The 24,372-nt window shown below is 41.7% G+C and overlaps 1 protein-coding gene across 1 annotated transcript; it reads right to left on the bottom strand.

The window, feature by feature from the left end:
* Positions 1 to 1,770: 1,770 nt before the first annotated feature.
* Positions 1,771 to 23,724, bottom strand: LOC110530826 (myosin heavy chain, fast skeletal muscle). The gene is made up of 40 exons (XM_021614109.2): positions 23,707 to 23,724; positions 23,358 to 23,585; positions 22,848 to 22,994; positions 21,103 to 21,259; positions 18,963 to 18,990; positions 18,648 to 18,756; positions 18,429 to 18,521; positions 18,220 to 18,280; positions 18,000 to 18,098; positions 17,282 to 17,385; positions 16,742 to 16,880; positions 16,052 to 16,170; positions 15,734 to 15,883; positions 15,469 to 15,639; positions 14,964 to 15,267; positions 13,402 to 13,466; positions 13,221 to 13,308; positions 12,993 to 13,110; positions 12,559 to 12,682; positions 12,195 to 12,331; positions 11,282 to 11,537; positions 10,843 to 11,085; positions 9,857 to 10,033; positions 9,619 to 9,764; positions 9,353 to 9,443; positions 8,683 to 9,072; positions 8,434 to 8,560; positions 8,106 to 8,224; positions 7,766 to 7,962; positions 7,491 to 7,674; positions 7,201 to 7,366; positions 6,770 to 6,894; positions 6,296 to 6,604; positions 5,870 to 6,073; positions 5,647 to 5,772; positions 5,328 to 5,498; positions 3,442 to 3,546; positions 3,143 to 3,238; positions 2,526 to 2,657; positions 1,771 to 1,886 (listed from the first exon to the last, which is right to left on the bottom strand). The coding sequence occupies exons 2-40, from the start codon at positions 23,571 to 23,573 to the stop codon at positions 1,866 to 1,868; spliced, it is 5,814 nt and encodes a 1,937-aa protein (XP_021469784.2). The 5' UTR covers positions 23,574 to 23,585; positions 23,707 to 23,724; the 3' UTR covers positions 1,771 to 1,865.
* Between the last annotated feature and the right edge of the window lie 648 nt (positions 23,725 to 24,372).

Below are 24,372 nucleotides of genomic sequence, written 5' to 3'. Positions count from 1 at the left end.
CAAATTGACTGGGACCAGCAAATCTGTTGTCAAATTGACTGGGACCAGAAATTCTCTTGTTTTCAAATTGACTGGGGCCAGAAAATCTGTTGTTGTCAAATTGACTGGGGCCAGCAAATCTGTTGTTGTCAAATTGACTGGGACCAGGAAATCTGTTGTCAAATTGACTGGGACCAGCAAATCTGTTGTTGTCAAATTGACTGGGGCCAGCAAATCTGTTGTTGTCAAATTGACTGGGACCAGCAAATCTGTTGTCAAATTGACTGGGACCAGCAAATCTGTTGTTGTCAAATTGACTGGGACCAGCAAATCTGTTGTCAAATTGACTGGGGCCAGCAAATCTGTTGTCAAATTGACTGGGACCAGCAAATCTGTTGTTGTCAAATTGACTGGGGCCAGCAAATCTGTTGTTGTCAAATTGACTGGGACCAGGAAATCTGTTGTTGTCAAATTGACTGGGACCAGGAAATCTGTTGTTGTCAAATGAACTGGGACCAGAAATTCTCTTGTTTTCAAATTGACTGGGGCCAGAAAATCTGTTGTTGTCAAATTGACTGGGGCCAGCAAATCTGTTGTTGTCAAATTGACTGGGACCAGGAAATATGTTGTTGTCAAATGAACTGGGGCCAGCAAATCTGTTGTTGTCAAATGAACTGGGGCCAGCAAATATCCTGTTGTCAAATGAACTGGGGCCAGCAAATCTGTTGTCAAATTGACTGGGGACAGAAATTCTCTTGTTGTCAAATGAACTGGGGCAGAGCGGTTTTTACATGTTTGATGCTTACCCTTTGCTCACCCCAGTCAATTTAAGAAGTATTTTGTTGACCAATAAGAAGACTGCACCATTAGAATGCAATTTTGTGTGGAAACAAATATTGTGAATCTATCATTCCACTATTACTGTAGATATATTAAGGAACATTTCTGAAATTACAATGCAAAAATATTACATATAACTCCTTTAACTTTTCTTAAAGCTTTTATGATTGGCCTAGTAGGAGCACAGATTATTGGCTATTTGGTTTTCAGCTTTGCATGGAGGGATTTTCCCAGCCCGCATGGATAATTTATTTATTAATAAGCTTAAACTTGATTCAACTTGTCATTCGATTTTTCTACAGGTTATTGAGATTGTTTGTTCTCTCATGGCTACCTCATAAATGTTTTGGCTTTTCAAATAATTTCTTAAGATGGAATTCATTGTTTGATCGGGAGAAAGTGATTCATAAAATCGATTTTAAAAAGTGTAGCCTATAGCTCAAAGTTATATTCATAGCCGATCGAATAGAGAGAGAAGGGAATATAGGCACAAGATAGTTAAGGAGTGTCCGTTATGAAAAATATAGTCTAAGGCCCATGCATCCGACAGAGAGAGAAACCATGGTTACTAACTGGACATTTAGCTCTGCTTTGGTGGAATTCTCCAGCTCCGTCTGGTCCACATTCCTCTTGCCTTCTGTATTTAACTTATTTATTGAAGTAGGTTATAGCAGATAGGAATAGGCAAATTACTCTCACTGTCAAACAACAATAATTTAGATTTATGGATCGTAAGTCCTTGAATCCATAGCTGTCTATGAATTTGAAAGTGGTTGCATTTCTCCAGCTTCATCCCACAGCTGTTTAACCCCCCCCCCAAAAAATGACCCCTTTGTTGGGGTGCCCGCTTTGTTGTTGTTGGAATACCAGATTGCTCCTTTAATTAAAGTACAGTATTTTTATGGTATGAAAAAACTGTTTGCTGAGTAATAAATCCAACGTCACAAGAGGTATGTAGGCCTACATGTTTTTAATCAACAATCATTTTCACCATGAAAATCATATTTTATGCAACACAGGAAAATGATATAAGACTTCGGTCTTGTTTATTCAGCAACTTCTTTTCCCTGTGAGAAGAAAGAAAATAATGGATCAGTATTAACAATGAACATGCAATATATACTCTATGTATTCAAAAGTATGTGGACACTCCATTTCATGAAGCTCACGACGAACAGTTCTTGTTCTGACATTTCTTCCAGAGGCAGTTTGGAACTTGGTAGTGAGTGTTGCAACCCGAAGACAGAATATTTTTTACACGCTACGTGTGAGCTTGTGGCCTACCACTTCGCGGCTGAGCCGTTGTTGCTCTTAGACGTTTCCACTTCACAATAACAGCACTTACAGTTGACCGGGCAGCTCTAGCAGGGCAGACATTTTAGAAATTACTTGTTGGAAAAGTGGCATCCTATGACGGTGCCACGTTGAAAGTCACTGAGCTCCTCAGTTTTGCCAATGTTTGTCTATGGAGATTGCATGGCTTTGTGCACGGATTCTATACACCTGGCAGCAACTGGTGTGGCTGAATAACCAAATCCACTATTTTGAAGGGGTGTCCACATACTTTTGTGTATATAGTGTATCTTAAATATGTTTCATTGAGTGTAAGAGGATTTATTGACTTCTGTGAAGACTGAATCAGAGGTGGTGTTGATGTGGTCATATCTGAGAATGAGTCAGATGTAGAATTAGTGGCAGCTCTGTACCTTTCCAGTGTCGCGGGTCTTGGCTCTGAGCTTGTTGACTTGAGTCTCAGCGATGTCAGCACGCTCCTCAGCCTCCTCCAGTTCATGCTGAACCTTCCGGAACTTAGACATGTGGCCGTTGGCTTGTTCCTCCTGTGTGAGGAACAGAGAGGGAGAGCACAACATCAGCATTCAAAGTTTGAAGCTTCAGGTAGCAAATTAATATGATTTTTTTTTAAAGGTATTTTAATTTTATTTTTATTGACAGATTTAGGATTGCACTGTATATATTTGTAATATTTTTTATTTGACCTTTTTAACTAGACAAGTCAGTTAAGAACAAATTATTATTTTCAATGACGGTCTAGGAACAGTGGGTTAACTGCCCGTTCAGGGACAGAACAACAGATTTGTACCTCGTCAGCTCGGGGGTTAAAACTTGCAACCTTCCGGTTACTAGTCCCCTCTTCACCCCCTTCACATTTTGTGTTACAAAGTGGTTTTAAAATGGTTTTAAAAAATGCAAAACCATATGGAGTATGTTTTTTTTTCAGTTGAACTGGTAACGTTTTGATTTGTTTTGTTCATCATTTTTGAATGTATGCTTTCAGAGTATTTGACTAATGAAGGGTGCTCACCGCTTCCTCAGCCTGTCTCTTGTAGGCCTTCACTTTCATCTGCAGCTTATCTACCAGGTCCTGAAGTCTGCCAACGTTCTTCTTATCCTCCTCAGTCTGTGGGAGAAGATCAAAGAATCAAAGCCCAATAGTTTTATACACAAACCTGTCTGTGTTTGTGTCAACCCACTGGGCAAAGGCATCAAATCAACATTTATTTCACATTGGTTCAATGTATTTTCATTGAAATGACGTGGAAACGATGTTGATTTAACCAGTTTGCCCAGTGGGAAGTGTTTGAAGAAGGTGCTTTCTCTTACCTGGTAAGTGAGCTCCTTGACTCTGCGCTCATACTTGCGGACTCCCTTGACTGCGTCTGCACCTCTTCTCTGCTCAGCCTCCACCTCAGTCTCGAGCTCGCGCACCTTTGTGAAATAAATGAACGTAGGCATTTGTTTGAGGGGGTGAAATCAGATATAACAAATCTTTGTTAAACAGATGTATATTCTTCTACTCAGTCAAGGAGGCAAAATTGTTGTCTGTTCCTATGTACTTTTACAATTTTCATTGAGGGGGTCTGTATTGGTAACAGCTTTTCATTATGTAGTTTGGTTATAGACAGAAAAAGTCATTACGCAATGCTCCTGTCTATTGTTACAGTGCATTCAGAAAGTATTCAGACCCTTTCCCCTTTTCCACATTTAGTTACGTTACAGCCTTATTTTCTCCTCGTCAATCTGACATCACAATACCCCATAATGACATCACAATACCCCAAGATGACATCACAATACCCCATAATGACATCACAATACCCCAAGATGACATCACAATACCCCATAATGACATCACAATACCCCAAGATGACATCACAATACCCCATAATGACAAAACAAAAACTTTTTTTTTTTTATGTTCGCAAATGTATTATAAAACTAAACACAAATACCTTATTTACATAAGTATTCAGACCCTTTGCTATGAGACTCGAAATTGAGCTAAGTTGTATCCTCTTTCCATTGATCATCCTTGAGATGTTTCTACATCTTGATTGGAATCCACCTGTGGTAAAATCAATTGATTGGACATGATTTGGAAAGTCATACACCTGTCTATATAAGGTCCCAAAGTTGGCAGTGCCATGAGATTCTCTGGTCTGAAGAAACCAAGATTGAACTCTTTGGCCTGAATGCCAAGCGTAACATCTGGAGGAAACCTGGCACCATCCCTACGGTGAAGCATGGTGGTGGAAGCATCATGATGTGGAGAGGTTTTTCAGCTGCAGGGAGACTAGTCAGGGAAAGATGAAGGGAGCAAAGTACAGAGAGATCCTTGACAAAAACCTTCTCCAGAGCACTCAGGATTTCCAAAAGGACAACAACCCTAAGCACACAGCCAAGAGAATGCAGGAGTGGCTTCGGGACAAGTCTCTGAATGTGGCCCAGCCAGAGCACAGACTTGAACCCAATCGAACATCTCTGGAGAGACCTGAAAATAGCTGTGCAGCGATGCTCCCCATCCAACCTAAGAGGATCTGCAGAGAAGAATTGGAGAAACTCCCCAAATACATATGTGCCAAGCTTGTAGCGTCATACCCAAGACGACTCAATGCTGTAATCGCTGCCAAAGGTGCTTCAACAAAGTACTGAGTAAAGGGTCTGAATAATTATGTAAATGTGATATTTCAACTTTTTTATTTATAATAAATTAGCAAACATTTCTGAAAACCTGTTTTTTCTTTGTCATTATGGGGTATCGTGTGTAGATTGATGATGAAAAAAAAGATTGAATCCCTTTTGGAGTAAGGCTGTAACGTAACAACATGTTGAAGTAAAGGGTTCTGAAAAACTTTCCCGGATGCACTGTATATAATTCGGAAAGCCTGATGAAAGTGGCATGAATTTGCTAAAAAAAAAAGGGGTGTAAATCTGGTGTAAATCATTGACGCCTCACAACACGCCGAAAAAATCAAAAGACTTGCTTGGGCAGAGAGTGTTCAAAGGAGTTGTAATGCCTTAATTTGGGGGGGGGGGGGGGGGGGTTCTGGAAATGTAACATCCAATAAAAATGGAGCTTCCAGCGGACCATTCTAGGCATTTCGGCTAATACAAAATTATCCAGACCTCCAAGGTGTGATGACAATGTGATTTCGAAGTATGGCTATGCAAGACATAATTCAACCTAATCCACCCTGCTGTTAACTCACCCTGGACTCCAGTTTCTGGAGCTGCTTCTTGCCTCCCTTCATGGCCAGATTCTCAGCCTCATCCAGTCGGTGCTGCAGGTCCTTGACTGTGACCTCCAGGTTCTTCTTCATCCTCTCCAGGTGAGAACTGGTGTCCTGCTCCTTCTTCAGCTCCTCAGCCATCATGGCCGCCTGGAATGGTAGTTTGTTTAATTTATGCACCAATTGGCACCAATCATAACGTCCCTCTGAGATCTTTGTTGTTGTAAATTAGCTCAGCTACCATTGGCCCTTGGTGACAAATCATGTGGATGTAATTCAATAGATCATAAAGACTCACGTCAGTGATGGCCTTCTTGGCCTTCTCCTCTGCATTTCTAGCCTCCTGGACAATGTCCTCAACCTCTCCCTGCACCTGCACCAGGTCAGTCTCCAGCTTCTTCTTGGTGTTCAGAAGGCTGGTGTTCTGGAAGATGAAACAAGACCATTTGTTTGAATCTCAAGATAACTTACAAGGCGGGAAAGGTATGCTTGGTTGAGTTTATTGAGAAATGGCTCCGTACCTGGGAGTGCAGCAGTCCAACGCGCTCGCTGGCATCTACCAGCTCAGTTTCAGCCACTTTGCGGCCTCTCTCAGTCTGCTCCAGAGCAACTCTCAGCTCCTCAATTTCAGCCACCATCAGACCGTTCCTGCGCTCCACCATGGCTACCTGTTCCTTCATGTCCTCTGAGGCACGGACAGCGTCATCAAGGTGCAATTGGGCATCCTGGGGTTCAAAATGACATAGGTTCATTAGGACTTGTGGAAGTAGAGGCGATAGGATTGGTGATAGAACTGTTCATTGGTAAGAATTTCCCCTATATCCCTACCTTTCTACAGTATATTAGTCAACACTATTCAATTGCTCTGTTCCATTATTTTCTACAGATTCACAAACAAATCCCTCCCCATGTTCAGATGTTTGAGCCTGATATCCCAGTCCCTTTACCTTGAGCAGTCCCTGGACGTTCCTCAGCTGTTTCTGGGCCTCAGCCGCCTGCCTGTTGGAGTGGCTCAGCTGGATCTCCATCTCGTTCAGGTCTCCCTCCATCTTCTTCTTCACCCTCAGGGCGTCATTCCTGCTCCTGACCTCAGAGTCCAGGGTGCTCTGCATGGAGTCAACCATCCTCTGGCTGCTCCTCTTGATCTGCTCCATCTCCTCGTCCTTCTCAGCCAGCTTCCTGTCCACCTCACCCTTGATCTGGTTCAGCTCCAGCTGCACACGCAGAATCTTGGATTCTTCGTGCTCCAGTGTTCCCTGGACAAGGAGAAGCAGTCGGGTAAATTGTGTTCAATACATTTGGATGTGAATAACACAAGGAATTAAATATATATAACTACAATAAACACAAATACAGGGAGCATTGAACTGAAGCTGGCTATTGTTACACTGCTTTTCCCATCAAACAGCTGCAGTTTGTACCTCCGCCTCCTCCAGAGCGGTCTGGATCTCAGACTTCTCTGTCTCCACGGTCTTCTTGGCCTTCTCCAACTCATGGATGCTCTTGCCAGTCTCTCCGATCTGCTCAGTCAGATCAGAGATCTCCTCTGCACACACAAGCACAAGAGCAGTTTAGACTTGGTAGAGATTTTCAGTGGATATCTCCAATGCACTCAAGTTGACATTGAATCATAATGATTTATTCATTTTTTACTCAGTAGTTCATATGGTCTTGCAAATCTAATTGCTCCTGCTTCCTTGGGTTTTTCAAAGGAATACCGATTACAAGTTCAAAAAAGGATATTTTATACCGTTCAAAAATGGTGTTATCAAAATGTTAATGGTTACAGTTTTCTCCATCTTCATTACCCCAGTCAAACACGAGCCAAGTAAAACTGCTGTCAAATGCTCACGTTGCAGGTTCTTGTTCTCTCTCTTCAGAGTCTCCAGATGATCCAGAGCCTCCTCGTAGGAGTTCTTCATCTTGAAGAGTTCAGTGCTCATAGAGCGAGCCTCCTTCTGAGCTCCTTCCAGCTCAGCCTGGCTCTCCTCATATTTCTGCTTCCACTCTGCCAGGACCTATGGAAATCCATGTGATTTTCATTAGAAGGGATTGATGAAGAGTTTTGAATCAGAAATATGCTACAATTACACTACAATTAATCATATAGCAGAACCTAGCGTGAGGTTTATTTATTTGCACCTTGTCAAAGTTCCGCTGCTTCTTGTCTAGGTTGGCGGCCATTGCGTTGGCTCTCTCAACGTCAATCATGAGGTCCTCCACCTCTCCCTGCAGCCTCTGCTTGGTCTTCTCCAGGGAGGCGCACTTGGAGTTGGTCGCCTCAATGGTCTCCTCAGCATCCTGCAGTCGCTGGGCCAGCTTCTTCCTGTTTGACGACAGAAGGTATAGGAATGTTACATATGGACCCTCACCATCCACACCCTATAGTTGAGTTGTTGCTGTTGCATGTGACTCACTTGGCCTCCTCCAGCTCCTCTGTGCGTTGGATGGCATCAGTTTCATACTTAGTCCTCCACTGAGCCACCTCACTGTTGGCCTTGGACATGCCGCGCTGCAGCTCTGCCTTGGCCTCCTGCTCCTCCTCAAACTGCTCTCTCAGGAGGTCACAGTCATGGCGGGCAGACTGGACACCGTGGGCCAGGGCGTTTTTAGCCTGTGAAAGAGAACAACAAAGAGATATTAGAGAGATAGTACAGCAAATGACAGTAGAAGTCTCTGAGGGTGGCGTAGGCACCATCTATATGACGATATGGCTGTTAACTCTGTGATCGGTAGTGTCCGTTTTATGTCCCTTACCTTGACCTCCTCCTCAATCTGCCTCTTCAGCTCCTCAACCTGTTGGATGAAGGCCTGTTTTCCTCTGGTCAGCTGAGACACCAGGGCTTCCTTCTCCTCCAGCTGGCGTCCAAACTCACCTGCAGGGATAGAGGGATACCTTGTTAATTGGGTGTCTGACCTCCTAAGATTGAAAATGTATTTTTAGGTATCGTAGGGCAATGTTATGTCGTGAATATGATGCTAGAAACTATTGTGGACTGGACTATCAGGATATATCCTACAATACATGTTATTGTCTTTTACTGAAGGAAACCATTTGCTTGTTGTTCATTGTTGATGATGGTACCATTTTCTGTCAGGAGTCTGGCCCTCTGTCCACTGATGTCGTTGATCTGGCGAGAATTCTCATCATTCTTAGTCTTGAGCTCACTCAGCTGGTCCTCAAGAGTACGGCACATCTTCTCCAGATTGCCCTGTTAGTGAAATATGTTCCATCATTACTTTATATATGGGACTCCTGTCAGCTGCAGTTCGCTTGAATGGTAATGTATTTTGACCCTCCTCAACGCTGCTTCATCAAAATATCACTACTCACCTTAGCCTTGGCGACGGCCTCCATGTTGCTGGAGAGGTCATCAATCTCCATCTTGTACTCGCTCTTCTCCTTCTCTAGCTTCTGCTTGACGCGTTGCAGGTTGTCGATCTGCTCCCCGAGCTCAGCCACGCTGTCGGCCTGCTTCTTGCGCAGAGCGGCGGCTGTGGCCTCATGCTGCAAAGTGGACTCTTCAAGATCACGACGCAGCTTCTGGAACTCAGCCTCACGCTTCTTGTTCATCTCAATCTGAGCAGCAGTGGCGCCACCGGCCTCCTCCAGCCTCTCGCTGATCTCCTCAAGTTCCCTGGAGAGATCGGCCCTCTGCTTCTCAACCTTAGCCCTGGCAGCACGCTCAGCCTCAATTTCCTCCTCCAGCTCCTCAATACGGGCCTAGAACAGGGGGCAGGACCAGGAGGAATGAACACTACAATGCAGTTGAAACAATTGAATGTGTTCACACAAAGCCAGTTCCACTAATATATTCAGTAGAAACTTTCCCATGCAGGAACCAAAACCACAACGGTAAGAAGCACCATCTTTACAATGGTAAGAAGCAACAGTAAGAAGCACCAGGAAAAATGTATGCTACCAGATTAATTGTTTTCAGGAAATGAAGGAAATGATTCAGGTGTTGGCTTTCCTGTACTGGAGCTGAGATCCTGTACTGTACCTGGAGTTCCTTGATCTTCTTCTGCAACTGAGCTCCCAGAGACTGTTCATCCTCAACCTTGCTGAGGAGCTGGCTGGTCTCAAACTCCTTTCTAAGAAACACAAACACGTAGATTGCATTGTTTTGGTTTGATAATGAAAAGAGAGAGTATCATACCATTCAGTTTTCTATCAAGAATCACATGCAAATGGTAATTTATAATTACAAGAATTAGTCAAGAACAACCATTATTTTGATCAATATGGCAGGTAATACTGTGTGTTTACTTCTTGATTTTCTCATCGGCTTGCTGCTTGTCATTCTCCAGGTCCATTATGGACTCCTGGGCCAGTTTCAGATCTCCCTCCAGCTTTCTCTTGGCTCTCTCAAGGTCCATACGGAGCTTCTTCTCTTGCTCCAGAGAACCCTCAAGCTATAAGATATAACCACAATGTTAAAATCTTAACAACTGAAGATAATATCATCTCACATACTATCATGGCCAAAATGTCAAACTCCTCTCACGTCGTCCACTTGCTGTTCCAGCTTGGTCTTGGCCTTGGTCAGAGTGTTGACTTTGTCCTCCTCTGACTGCAGGTCGTCCAGTGTCTGCTGGTGGGCCTCTTGGAGGGCTTTCTTCTCCTTGGTCAGCTTGGCAACACTCTCATCCATAGACGCCATCTCCTCTGTCAGGTTTTTAACCTGAAAACCGGAAAACAAAATTTGTCTTTGGTCTCTTCACCATGAAGGGGACATTTACAGTGGTTTGATGTACAGGTAACTGCCCCCAAAAAATAAAACACCAACATAGTGTGTTTGGCCACCACGAGCTGCCAAATCAGCTTCAATGCTCTTTGACAGATTCTACAAGTGTCTATAACTCTATTGGAGGGATGTAACAACATTCTTCCACAAGAAATGTCCTAATTTGGTGTTTTGTTGATGGTTGTGGAAAATGTCTCAGGCACCACACCAGAATCTCCTAGAAGTGTTCAATCCGGTTGAGATCTGGGCACTGAGATATTCAAACACATACACACCCTTTAAAACCCCTGTACTCCTCTTTCAAAGTCACTGAGATCTCCTCTAACCGTTGTAGACAAAATAATTGACTCCTGGGCATTTTTATACATGACACTAACCATGATGGAATGTTAATTGCTTCATTTTTTTTTCATGAACCAACCGTGTTGAAGCACCTGCTTTTGTATCCCTCATTCACTCAAGTGTTTTATTTTGTTAATTACCTGCATTAGTTTCATTCAGATTAGAAATGTCAACAAGTACTGTACTTATATATTCAACCGGTGTACACCACGCCAGTGTACTGAATGGAACTCATAATGAAGTGGGGAACATGCAATGAGTGTGAGAAGTACTCCGCAACTTAAATTCTACTATTTTTCATTTTTCCTGCACCCACAATACGACTTGAATTCCATTTCTGTTAAGCTATGTTTTCAGTTGATTATTGTTTGGTGGTTAGACTGTCTCTGGTAAAAACACGAGACCTTGTTTTCAGTGGCGTGCTTCTCCTTCTCCACTTTGGCTAGGGTGAGCTCCAGGTCATCAATGTCCTTCTTCAGCTCAGAGCACTCATCCTCAAGCTTCCTCTTCTTGGCAGTCAACTCAGCATTCATCTCCTCCTCATCCTCCAGCCTCTCAGTCGTCTCTTTGAGTTTGGCCTCCAGCTGGATCTTGCTCTTGATGAGCCCCTCGCACCTTTCCTCAGCATCGTTCAGATTCTCTGATTCCTGGTTTCAGAACAGGAGAAAAAAATCAGAGGCCTCACTTTGTATATTAAAATATAGACATCATTTAGTTTAGAGCACATCAATATAAATTGATTAAATATATTAATGGGCTATTAAAATGTGTGAGTTAGCCACATACTTCTTTCACAGTGTGTGTGTTTGTAAATGTTCCCTTTGAGGGTTGTTGCTCACTCACAGATGTGACTTGGAGTGCCAGGTCGTTTTTCTCTTGCAGCAGGGACACCATCTTTTCCTCCAACTCCTTCTTCTTGGCCAGAGCCTTGGCCAGGTCTGTCTTCATCTTCTCATAGTTCTCCTTCATGTTGGCCAGCTCCTTCTCAGTCTCAGCACTCTTCAGCAGGGGCTTGATCTTGAAGTACAACTTCATCCATGGCCAAGTTTTCACATTCATGAATGAGCGGATGTTGTACTGGATGGAGAAGATGGCCTCTCTGGTCGACAGAAAGGATAGAGTGGCATGTTGAGTGACATGCTTAATAAACCTACATTCTGGGAGTCAAAGAATAACAATTTGGAGCCCTGTCCCACTTTTTGTATACAGTTGTAACCAGGCATGATAATGAAAGGTTTTTTCACTTTAAAATATTTACTAAACAAAAACCATTGATTTCAAAGTTGAACAAACCATACAACTCTATGCACAAGGACACATTTTACAAAAACACTTTCACAGGAAGAACTGTGCAAATACAAAGTTAGTTAACAGAATCAATCGAAATGAGATTTTACCATAATTCTACATTTTGTATTTGCTGTATTTACATTCTTGACATCATTGTGCTTAGATTTGTATGGCTTGTTAAATTTTGAGAACGTTTTTTGTTTGGCATACATTTTGAAGTGAAAAGTCGGGAGTTTCTGTTTCCATGGAATTGCCCAACCCCCTTCCTAAATTCATAGACAGCGTTCTTGATGCAAGGACTGACAGGTTATGCTAAGTTCATGAGGCACACATTTAAAGGAAAACTGAACAGCTTTCCAAACTTACTTTCTCATTATGATCAACTCACATCATATACAGTATATAATCATGATGAATTACATACTGGTGGATCACAGAAAGCTTTTCCAAGTCTACTCTTCCTCACCTCCTCTCCATCATCTTGGTGAATTCTTTCCTCATGAGGAATCCACGGCTGAGAGCCTGGACCATGCCGACCAGAGCTGCTAGCTTCTCATCTCTCATCTCCTCCAGGACCCCCAGCAGACCGGCTTTGAAGAACACCTGAAACAGGTTAACGCTGTCAATGGAAGCACAGTGGTAACACATAGAAAGGGTTGAATCAAAAGAGGGGAACAACACCAGTAGACTGATTTAGTTTATCTTCTATATTATTAGTAATGTTTGACTTTGAAAAACAAACCACCTTTATACTCCATTAGTTACATTGTCGTTAACATTTTTGTTGTTGTGTTTTGTTGTCAGACATGGCTGGGTTGTATTTGACTGACCTTGGTGTGTCCAAACTTATAATCCTCGTGATTTATATCAATGGACCCAAGTAGCTTCTCAGAAGCCTTCTTGTTGTCCATGAACTGGCCCTCGGGGATGACACTGGCATTCAGTACTTTATACCTGAATGAGGAGACATTTTTAACATATGCCAAGTTGCAATAGCTTGGTTAAATGACGTAAAAGGTAAGCCTCAGGGCACTTGTCCGGGGCAAGTACATTTTTTGGGGGACAAGCAGATTATAGATTTAAGTTGTCAGAATGGAGAATTAAAAAAGATCACAATATCAAGCATTCAGAAGACTTAGATTGAAGTGTCCTCCGGGTGCGGATAAGTTGCTAAAAAGTTATGTCAATCCCTGAGCCTATTCTGATGCCGGGAAACCCTTGGAGCAGAAATTCTGTGTGTACATTAGTGTTTATATGCATGTACCTCTGCTTGAAGTCAGCATAGATGATTCTGCTGGGGAAGCCCTTTCTGCAGATCCTGATACCCTCCAGAACACCATTACACCTGAGCTGGTGGATAACCAGGAAGTTCTCCATCAGACCTGGTAAAACAAACCAAGTCTCTGTTAATACTCATAAACAGGTTAAAGATTGGTTCTTTAAGGTTACTGATACTGTACTGATAAGATGTCCTATTTAACTCAATATACACCTGGAGTCTTTGACTCGTTGGGGATCAGGCAGCGCACAAAGTGAGGATGAGTGCTCCTCAAGTTGGTCATCAGCTTGCCCAAGTTCTCCTGTAAGAGGGTTACAAACCATTTTCTCAGAAATAATTGATCATCGTCAAGGCTCCTTTTGAAGGACTGAATAGACACATTTCAGAAGCTCACCCTGAACTGGGACGATACAGTCTGCATGGATCCACCCTTCTTCTTGCCTCCTTTCTTGGTTGTATCTGTTAAAATGAGGGGAAAGTAAAAGATAACTATAAACTCGATAAACACTCTTATCTGAATAACCCTGAGAAATAGTGATACATTCAAAGTCAAATCAAATTGTATTTGTCACATGCTTCTTAAACAACAGTTGTAGACCAACAGTGAACCCTTCCCAACAATGCAGAGCGAAAAATATAGAAAAAATAGTGTGTAAAAATACACAATGAGTAACAATAACTTGGCTATATACACGGGCTACCAGTACTGAGTCCATGTGCAGGGGTACAAGGTCATTGAGGTAGATATGCACATATAGTCAGTCAATATAAACATAATAATACTGAATTCCCCCTCGACCACACCCACAAATTGTGGAGAAAAATAAAAATCCCATTGATCCCCGGTGTAAAATCTTTTGTTATACAGAAATAACAAAGCATCCCAAAAAGCATCCCGTGTTGTAACCAGGTCAAAAATCCAGACCCGGTTCACAATGCTCCCACAGGGAAATAGATCCTGCAAGAAGAGCCTTGTGGTTTTTGGCTGTACGGAAATGTGGGGACATGGTGTCCAATTAGGCTACACATAGCATTTATGTGTGGAAAACATTTCATCACCCATAAGACATTTCACTAGTTTAGTAAAGTCTGTTTTGTATTTCTACTCACTACCAGAGGCTGTATAGTCTGTTTGTATTGTTGGTCTAGGTTGATAGCTAACTAGCATCCACTCACTACCAGAGGCTGTATAGTCTGTTTGTATTGTTGGTCTAGGTTGATAGCTAACTAGCATCCACTCACTACCAGAGGCTGTATAGTCTGTTTGTATTGTTGGTTTAGGTTGATAGCTAACTAGCATCCACTCACTACCAGAGGCTGTATAGTCTGTTTGTATTGTTGGTCTAGGTTGATAGCTAACTAGCATCCACTCACTACCAGAGGCTGTATAGTCTGTTTGTATTGTTGGTCTAGGTTGATAGCTAACTAGCATCCACTCACTCATGTGGCTGCTAGCAACGTCATGAAAAGGGGCATGAGGGAAGCCCTACAATATTATATTATTTTAAGTAGTGAGAATACTCTGGAGTAGACAATGTTGAAAATAAATCTTTACACATGTTGTACTTTGCATAAATGTTGTTTTGTAATTGACTAAAACAAGCAGACAAAAAGTAAATTTTGTTTGAAAAAGGCCAAGTATTTACTCTGAGCCAATGGGGTAACCTAGGTAACCATATGTTGTTGTCCCCACAGGCGGGTAGGGTGTTCTATCTAATACCGCCTGGGTCTATAGTTATGGTAAAGTGGCTAGGCAGCAGGATAGATAATAAACATAACTAACTTCCTTCTTACTGGACACAGAGACATAGAAATGGTATCCACAAGTTCATCTGACTTTGGGGAAGTATATAAAGGGTATCATTGCCAAAATCCTGAAATATTCCTTTCAGGAAAATGTGGGTCTGAGTTTTAACTGGTGCTTAGTTAAATCTTTTGACGTGACGCTAGTCTTACCCTCAGGTGGGGCAGCAGGGTACAGGGCAGCCAACAGTTTGACTGAGGCCTTCCCGTACATCAGAATAACTGATTCGTTCAGGGGGTCCTTGTTCTTCTCCAGCCAGCCAGTGATGTTGTAGTCCACAGTGCCGGCGTAGTGTACCAGAGAGAAGTGGGCCTCTGCCTTGCCTTTGGCAGGTTTGGGCTTCTCATATGCCTTGGTTTTGCCAAGATGCTGGTCGTTCAACTTGTTCTTGAAGGTAGTGTCTGAAGCCTTGGGGAACATGCACTCCTCTTCAAGGATGGAGAAGATGCCCAATGGCTTTAAGAAAAGAGATTTAAGAAACATTTATTCCTTTAGTAAACATGCTATTATAGGATTCTATTCCTTTAGGGTCACATATATGGAGGCATATTGAGTTCTCGACCGTCAGATACATTGTACCTCTGTGATAATATATCACACATCACTTGCTATGAGCTTTGCTGTTGTGGTCCATTATAATCTTCACAGACAGTTTACCTTCTCAATAAGCTCAATGCAGGCAGCCAAGTCCATGCCGAAGTCAATGAATTCCCAGACAATTCCCTCCTTCTTGTACTCCTCTTGCTCAAGGACGAACATGGTGTGGTTGAAAAACTGTTGCAGTTTCTCATTGGTGAAGTTGATGCACAGTTGCTCCATACTGTTGTACTGTTGAAGCAATTTCAAAAGGGATCATTTCATTGTACAAGGCTGTAATCCCTCTCAATCACAACTAATTGTCTTGTTCTGGTCTCGTACTCACATCAAAGATCTCAAATCCGGCAATGTCGAGCACACCGATATAGAACTGCCTTGGATTCTTGGTGTCCAACATCTCGTTGATACGGATGACCATCCACAAGAACATCCTCTCATAGATGGACTTGGCCAGAGCCATGACTGCATTATAAACCTGCAAAGATAATACCTCAAATGAATACTGGAGATATTGACCATGGCTAGTGATTAAGTGATAAGCGTATGGAAAAACAAAAGTACTGTAAAACAAAAAAGCTATGCACTCGTCCCCAACAGAATTACGGTGCGCAGAAAGTGTTTGACGCTGGTTTGACCACCTTACCTGAGGCACAGTCTGTCCCTTGGTCACATACTCGTTGCCGACCTTCACTCTGGGGTAGCACAAACATTTCAGCAACTCCGCTGAGTTCAGGCCCAGCAGGTAACCGATTTTATCAGCCACTGGAGAGAGAACCAACATCAACAGACTCAGGCACTCAAGATCGCTTGTTTCTGATGTTACACTGACAACATAGTTTATCGAACTCTTTTGTGGGATAAGTTTTGAATTTCCTCCTCAACCATTGCTTCAAATAATTTGTGGAGGTTGGAATTTAGTCTGCATCGTTTATCTCCTAACTGACTTTCATGTGGTACTGTCTGTCTTACCGTTTCTATTTCCAAATACATTTAAACTCAGTTTTTCACATTTCCTGACATTTAATCCATGGAAAAATTCCCTGTTTTAGGTCAGTTAGGATCACCACTTTATTTTCAGAATGTGAAATGTCAGAGTAATAGTAGAGAGAATGATTTATTTCAGCTCTTAATTCCTTCATCACATTCCCAGTGGGTCAGAAGTTTACATACACTCAATTAGTATTTGGTAGCATTGCCTTTAAATTGTTTAACTTGGGTCAAATGTTTCGGGTAGCCTTCCAAATGCTTCCCACAATATGTTGGGTGAATTTTGGCCCATTCCTCCCGACAGAGCTGGTGTAACTGTAACTGTATATCTATGAGTGCGACTCACCCTCTGTGCCTTCTGGCTCGGCCTGCTCCTCACGCTGCTTCTGCTTGAATTTCAAGTTGCCATGATGCATTACAGCACCTGTCAACTTGTAGATGGCCATCTTCTCATCATTAGTGAAGCCCAGGATCGTAATGGCATCCTGGAATTAGAAAGGAAGTACAACAGTGATGAACTCAACAGTAGGTTGCTCTGTTACAGTACACTACAGTTCTGCGCTCACTCCAGAACAAACGGGATGGATAGAATTGACTGGCTTCTCTGTTTCACATGATTACTTTTGGCCAACACTATTATGTGGCAGCACGAACAGTTTTACACAGTTCCACAGGACATTTAGTGGCACTCTCTTGTCTTACATGTACTTAAAGGTGAATTGTGGAGGCATGACAAGTGGTTTGAGACACATGCCAACTAACACAAAGGTGCCCATCTGACACCAAGTTGGAATTGCACAATGTTCCTACCCGTTCCATGACTTGTGGACATGCACAAGTCCACAACTCCTGCACCGGAGTTTGGTTAGCCCTTTGTATAACTCACATCCGTGGCATCCAGCTCTTCCTTGTCGTTGATGCTGGCCACAGTGATCTGACCCTGGCTGATCATGGGATAGTCGTAGGGGTTGGTAGTGATGAGCGTCATTTCTGTCGACAACGGAAAACGGCTTCTCAGTTAAATCTAGTAGAATTCCCCTGTCCCACCTTTACAGTATCTCTCCCTCCCTTAGTCAGTAGATGGACTCAAAGATATTTGTTGTACATAGTAAATAGCATCAAAAAACTGGACTGAGGCTCCTAGAGTAGTGCATCACAGTGCATTACTTGATAGGTCTTTCCAATGAAAGATCTATAAAGACCTGAAACATGTCTAGATGCCTTGTTATCTTGGATGTTCTCATTGTAATAGTATTAATAATAGATGGACTATGATTATTTTAATACAAATGTCTAAAATATTCATCATTTCAGTATCTTCCTTCCTCATCATCTCAACATAAAATAAAGCACCACCCCAACATCAACAAGTGTCTCCAATGGAAGACAAGTGTCTCCAATGACATCATCGATGTGCATCAAGTGATTTCAATCTACTAGTTGTCTACTAATTGGTTGATGATGTCATTGGAAACACTTCCTCTATAGTTGTTTACTACAAAACACAGAAATGCACAATTTTCACATAATGTTGATGTTGGGGTGATGCTGGAGAAGATTTCCCAGATGGGGATAGTTTCCCCCTAACCTCTACTTTTCCTTACCAACTAGCTCAGGTTTGTGGCCTGTCATCATCTGGTAGAAGATGTGGTAGCCTCTCTCATCGGGCAGCTGGAAGGACACTCTGGACTTCTCCAGCAGGTCTGAGAGACAGAGAGAGAGAGAGAGAGAGAACATGAGAACATTACATACGATGACATGATCTCACAAAAATATTCTGTGTGAATTAAAGAAAGCATTGAGAAACAATCAAAACCAACTCACAGGTCTCAATATCAGCTTTAGCCAGTTTGCCTGCTTGAAAGTGAATCCTGATGAATTTACCCTGTAGTAGAGCATGGGGGTTAGAAATAGGTATTTGATAGGACCCCTTGACATGTTAGTTTGTTGGACTGTTATATCTATAAGGAACTACTGAAAAAAAATGTTTTCCAAATATAATATCACTTCCACAGTATGTCCTTCATACTTACAAAGCGAGACGAGTTGTCGTTCCTCACTGTCTTGGCATTACCGTAAGACTCCAGCAGAGGGTTAGCTGCAATGATCTGATCCTCAAGAGACCCCTGATTGAGACAAACACACAAGTTGCTTAGAAAGTGGTAAACCCTTTCTTGAAACAAGATTCACCGCTGGAGAAAAACTTTTACACAGCCCACCAAACTGAAATGTGTTAAAAAGGCACAACCTACCTGCATTTTGCTGGGGTCTACTTCCTTCTTGGCACCAGATACCGCAATGGTGGCGAAGTACTGGATGACACGCTTGGTGTTGACAGTCTTTCCTGCACCGGATTCTCCACTGGTTAATATGACAGAGAAAGAGGTTCTTTAGTCACAGATTGCGTCAGATTGGCTTTCACTAAGAAATAGCATTAGAATATACACTGTTGACCTGTTTTCTAACAGAAGTAAATAATTAACAAATATTCCCACTCATTGATGTATTATTGCACATAGCCATATCCAGGGGTCATTCTTAATGTCATGTATTTTATAAAAACTTACGTAATCAGGACAGACTGGTTCTCCTTATCTGTAACCAAAAAAAAACATTTTGCTTATCATACTCCTGCAACATTATGGGTACATTATTGCATTCATAGTAGAGGTTGACCGATTAATCGGAATGGCCGATTAATTAGGGCCGATTTAAAGTTTTCATATCAATTGGTAATTGGCATTTTTGGACACCGATTGTGGCCGCTTTTTATTTATTTATCATTATTTATTTTGTTTACCTTTATTTAACGAGGCAAGTCAGTTAAGAACAAATTCTTATTTTCAATGTCGGCCTAGGAACAGTGGGTTAACTGCCTTGTTCAGGGGCAGAACGACAGATTTTTACCTTGTCAGCTCGAGGGTTCGATCTTGCAACCTTCCGGCTACTAGTCCAACGCTCTAACCACCTGCCTTACATTACACTCCACGAGGAGCCTGCGTGGCAGGCTGACTACCTGTTACGCGAGTGCAGCAAGAAGCCAAGGTAAGTTGCTAGCTAGCATAAAACTCCTCTGATAAAAAACAATCAACCTTAACATAATCACTAGTAAACTACACATGGTTGATGATATTACTAGTTTATCTAGCGTGACCTGTGTTGCATATAATCAATGGGGTGCTTGTTGATTTCTCATCGAATCACAGCCTACTTCTCGAAAACAGGTGATGATTTAACAAGCACGTTCGCGAAATGCACTGTCATTGCACCAATGTGTCCCTAACCATAAACATCAATGCCTTTCTTTAAAATCAATACAGAAGTATATATTTTTAAACCTGAATATTTAGTTAATATTTCCTGCTAACATTACTTTCTTTTAACTAGTGAAATTGTGTCACTTGCGTTCCGTGCAATCAGTAGTTTGGGCCACCTGGCTCGTTGCGAACTGTGTGAAGACCATTTCTTCCTAACAAAGACCATAATTCATTTGCCAGAATTGTGCAAATTATGACATAATATTGAAGGTTGTACAATGTAACAGCAATATTTACACTTAGGGATGCCACCCATTAGATAAAATACGGAACGGTTACGTATTTCACTGAAATAATAAACGTTTTGTTTTCGAAATGATAGTTTCCGGATTTAACCATATGACCTAAGGCTCGTATTTCTGTGTGTTATTATGTTATAATTAAGTCTATGATTTGATATTTTAATAGAGCAGTCTGACTGAGCGGGGGTAGGCAGCAGCAGGCTCGTAAGCATTCTCAGCACTTTTGTACGTTTGCCAGCAGCTCTTCGTTGTGCTTCAAGAATTGAGCTGTTTATGACTTCAAGCCTATCAACTCCCGAGATTAGGATGTGAAATGGCTAGTTAGTTAGCGGTGTGCGAGCTAATAGCGTTTCAATCGGTGACGGCACTCGCTCTGAGACCTTGAAGTAGTTGTTCCCTTTGCTCTGCAAAGGCCGCGGCAATGGATAATGATGCTTCGAAGGGGGACTGTTTTCGATGTGTTCCTGGTTCGAGTCCAGGTAGGGGCGAGGAGAGGGACGGAAGCTCGACTGTTACACTGGCACACTACTAATGTGTTACACTACTAAAGTGCCTTGAAGAACATCCAATAGTCAAAGGTATATGAAATACAGTACAAATGGTATAGAGAGAAATAGTCCTATAATTCCTATAATAACTACAACCTAAAACTTCTTACCTGGGAATATTGAAGACTCATGTTAAAAGGAACCACCAGCTTTCATATGTTCCCATGTTCTGAGCAAGGAACTGAAACGTTAGCTTTCTTACATGGCACATATTGCACTTTTACTTTCTTCTCCAACACTTTGTTTTTGCATTATTTCAACCAAATTGAACATGTTTCATTATTTATTTGAGGCCAAATTGATTTGATTGATGTATTATATTAAGTTAAAATAAAAGTGTTCATTCAGTATTGTTGTAATTGTCATTATTACAAATAAATAAATAAAAATCGTCTGATTAATCGGCATCGGCTTTTTTTGGTCCTCCGGTATCTGTATCATTGTTGAAGAATCATAATCGGTCGACCTCTAATTCATAGCATCATCATGAATTTCATTTTGGAACATTTTACAATTGGAGACTAATGAAATTCCCAGCAAACTAACATGCATGAGAAAACAGTAGATTCCATCTGTCCATCCATCCATGAGAGCTCTTACCAATCATCATGAACTGAAAGGCGTTGTCAGAGACGGAGAAGATATGGGGTGGAGCCTCCATCCTCTTCTTCCCTCTGTAGGCGTTGACAACCTCTTCATCGTACACAGGGAGCCACTTGTAGGGGTTCACCGTGGCACAGAAGAGCCCAGAGTAGGTCTGGATGAAAGGGATTCATTTGAATTCGGGGATTAGTAAATCAGAATGACTTTTACCTGGATTTATGTGAGGATGTGTGTGTACTTTGGTATACTTATGTTGGTCTACTGTATTGGCATGTATTCTACCATTTAATTTACAGTTCGAAAAGTATTGGGACAGTGACAAATATTTTGTTGTTTTGTCCTTTGTTCTCCAGCACTTTGGATTTGAAATGATACAATGACAATGAGATTAAAGAGCAGACTGTCAATTTATCATACCCCCATTACAATAACAGGGGAGGTTAGCATACCCCCAAGACATGCTAACCCCTCACCATTACAATAACAGGGGAGGTTAGCATACCCCCAAGACATGCTAACCCCTCACCATTACAATAACAGGGGAGGTTAGCATACCCCCAATACATGCTAACCCCTCACCATTACAATAACAGGGGAGGTTAGCATACCCCCAAGACATGCTAACCCCTCACCATTACAATAACAGGGGAGGTTAGCATACCCCCAAGACATGCTAACCCCTCACCATTACAATAATAGGGTAGGTTAGCATACCCCCAAGACATGCTAAACCCTCACCATTACAATAATAGGGTAGGTTAGCATACCCCCAAGACATGCTAAACCCTCACCATTACAATAACAGGGGAGGTTAGCATACCCCCAAGACATGCTAAACCCTCACCATTACAATAATAGGGTAGGTTAGCATACCCCCAAGACATGCTAAACCCTCACCATTACAATAATAGGGTAGGTTAGCATACCCCCAAGACATGCTAAACCCTCACCATTACAATAATAGGGTAGGTTAGCATACCCCCAAGACATGCTAAACCCTCACCATTACAATAATAGGGTAGGTTAGCATACCCCCAAGACATGCTAAACCCTCACCATTACAATAACAGGGGAGGTTAGCATTTGCTTTTTTTTTTTGTTTTTTTTTTTGGGGGGGGGGGGGGGGTGATATTTGTGCGTCTGTAACTTTCTCACTCATCATTATTCACGATTTATTCAAGATTATCCGTAATTATAGTAGGAGCCACGTTAATGTAGAAGTATTTAGAAACATATTCAAATCTTGTTTACAGTAGGTGACTCCAAAATGACACAATACATTATTTACCATTCATTTTCTTGGGCCACAAAATACTCTGAAACACAACCAAAAAAAACAGCAAATGCATCCAACAACAACGTTGATTTAATCATAACACGCTAAGAATATGGGACCAAATACTTCACTTTTTAATACTTTAATATACATACGTGCCCCGATACTTTTGGTCCACTAAAATGGGGGGACTATGTACATAAAGTGCTGTAATTTCCAAACGGTTCACCCGATATTCATGAAAATACCAATACATACAAATTAAAGCGGAGTCTGCACTTTAATGTCATAGTCATTGTATCATTATCAAATCCCCAAAATGTGTCACTGTCCCAATACTTTTGGAGCTCACTGTATGTGTAGTCCTGTATGTGTGTATTTCTTATGTTGATGTATGTGTAGTACTTTGTGTGTGTATTTCTTATGTTGACGTATGTGTGTGTGTGTGTTTATGCAGGTTTCTTACATAGATCATCCATGCTGCATAACGCTCTTTGAGGTTATACAACACAGAGGCTTCATTCAGGTAGGTCATCATGGCCATGTCCTCAATCTTGTCGTACTTAGGGGGGTTCATCTGATAGATGTCTGCTTCTTTGAACTCTTTTCCTTCCTGAAACAGTCAGAAATCTACATTACACACAGATCAAACTGGACATGACTCAATGCGTTTTGCTCCTTAAATTAGTTCAAAAAATGTATACTGCCATTTAATCCAACTACTCTGTTATCACCCATTGACACATACATTGTTATTCTTGACTAATCAATATCAATAATTTATGCCATTTTTAAATAGCAGTAAGAAAAACGGTGTGCTTGAAGGTTATATTCTGTTTATACAAAAACAATACTAATCTGTCTTGTTACTGATTTTCATATCGTTTGTTTTTTTAATCATTTTTAAGAATTTTTTTTTCAAGAAATAGAGTAATGGCACAAACTTGAACTTGAATACTTTTCAGATCAGACTTACCTCCTTAGTCCCATCAGGTTTCGTGACTGTCACAGTACACTTGCCATCGGCCCTGGCAGTGACCAAACCCTTTAGGTACAGCTCCTTGACATCTGTCACATAGCAGGCGTTCTTTGAATCAAAAGGTGCGGCTTGTGCCTCCATCCTCTCCCTCTCAGGCTTACGAAGGTACAAGGCAGCCTTGCCGTAGATTTGCATCTCCGCGTCCGTACTCATGGTGACGGATTACTAGGAAAGAGATGAAACAAGAAACTAGAATGACTCTGTGGTGCTTCCTCCACATTCAACAGAGTTAGATGAGCGATATCCTTTTCATCGTTTTTATATGAAGACTCAAACAATGTCTCACCTTCGTTATCCCCTCCTACAGATGAAGGTGTACTTCTTGGATGAGCCTGTGAAACATTAGGGTGTTGTGAATTCTGAAGCCTTATCATTTAGCCCCCGAAGGTCTAGAAAACATTTTGAATGCCAACATTCAACCCAAATCATTACAGCCATGTCCAATTCAACTACAGGTTCAACCGGTAACTTTTTTTTCATTTTTTATTTTTTAGCAACTTACGTTACTAGACATTCTGTCAAGAATTTAAATAAATACCTCTGAAAACCCAGTTACATTTGAGAGCACCCCCTCAATTTACAAACAAGTGCAGAAGCACCACTTTTGACTGTGAATTAAAGTGCCAGATTGTAAGTAAAACAAATATTTTTTTACATTTTAAATCAATGCCACTTCATTGCATTTTGTCAATATTACAAGAGACAAGCAAAACATTTCTTTATGTAAAACTCAATTCAGACAGTGCAGTTAGTTACTACCTCAGACGCTGAGCGCAAAGATGAGACAAATAAACACATCTTAGGAGGTAGAGAGAGAGTCTTACCACAGAAGAAGAAGGTATCTGACTTATGGATGCTGGGGCCTCAGCCTCCTTATATCTGGGTGAAAGTGCCAACCAAGCAGAAGTTAATTATGGACCACCCTGGTGAAGGAAATGGATTGGATGAGAGA

This window comes from Oncorhynchus mykiss, chromosome 8 (genome assembly GCF_013265735.2).
Source record: "Oncorhynchus mykiss isolate Arlee chromosome 8, USDA_OmykA_1.1, whole genome shotgun sequence".
Taxonomy (NCBI): Eukaryota; Metazoa; Chordata; class Actinopteri; order Salmoniformes; family Salmonidae; genus Oncorhynchus; species Oncorhynchus mykiss.
The sequence above is the reverse complement of the archived record's forward strand: the minus strand, read 5'-3'. Positions and strand labels throughout refer to the sequence as shown.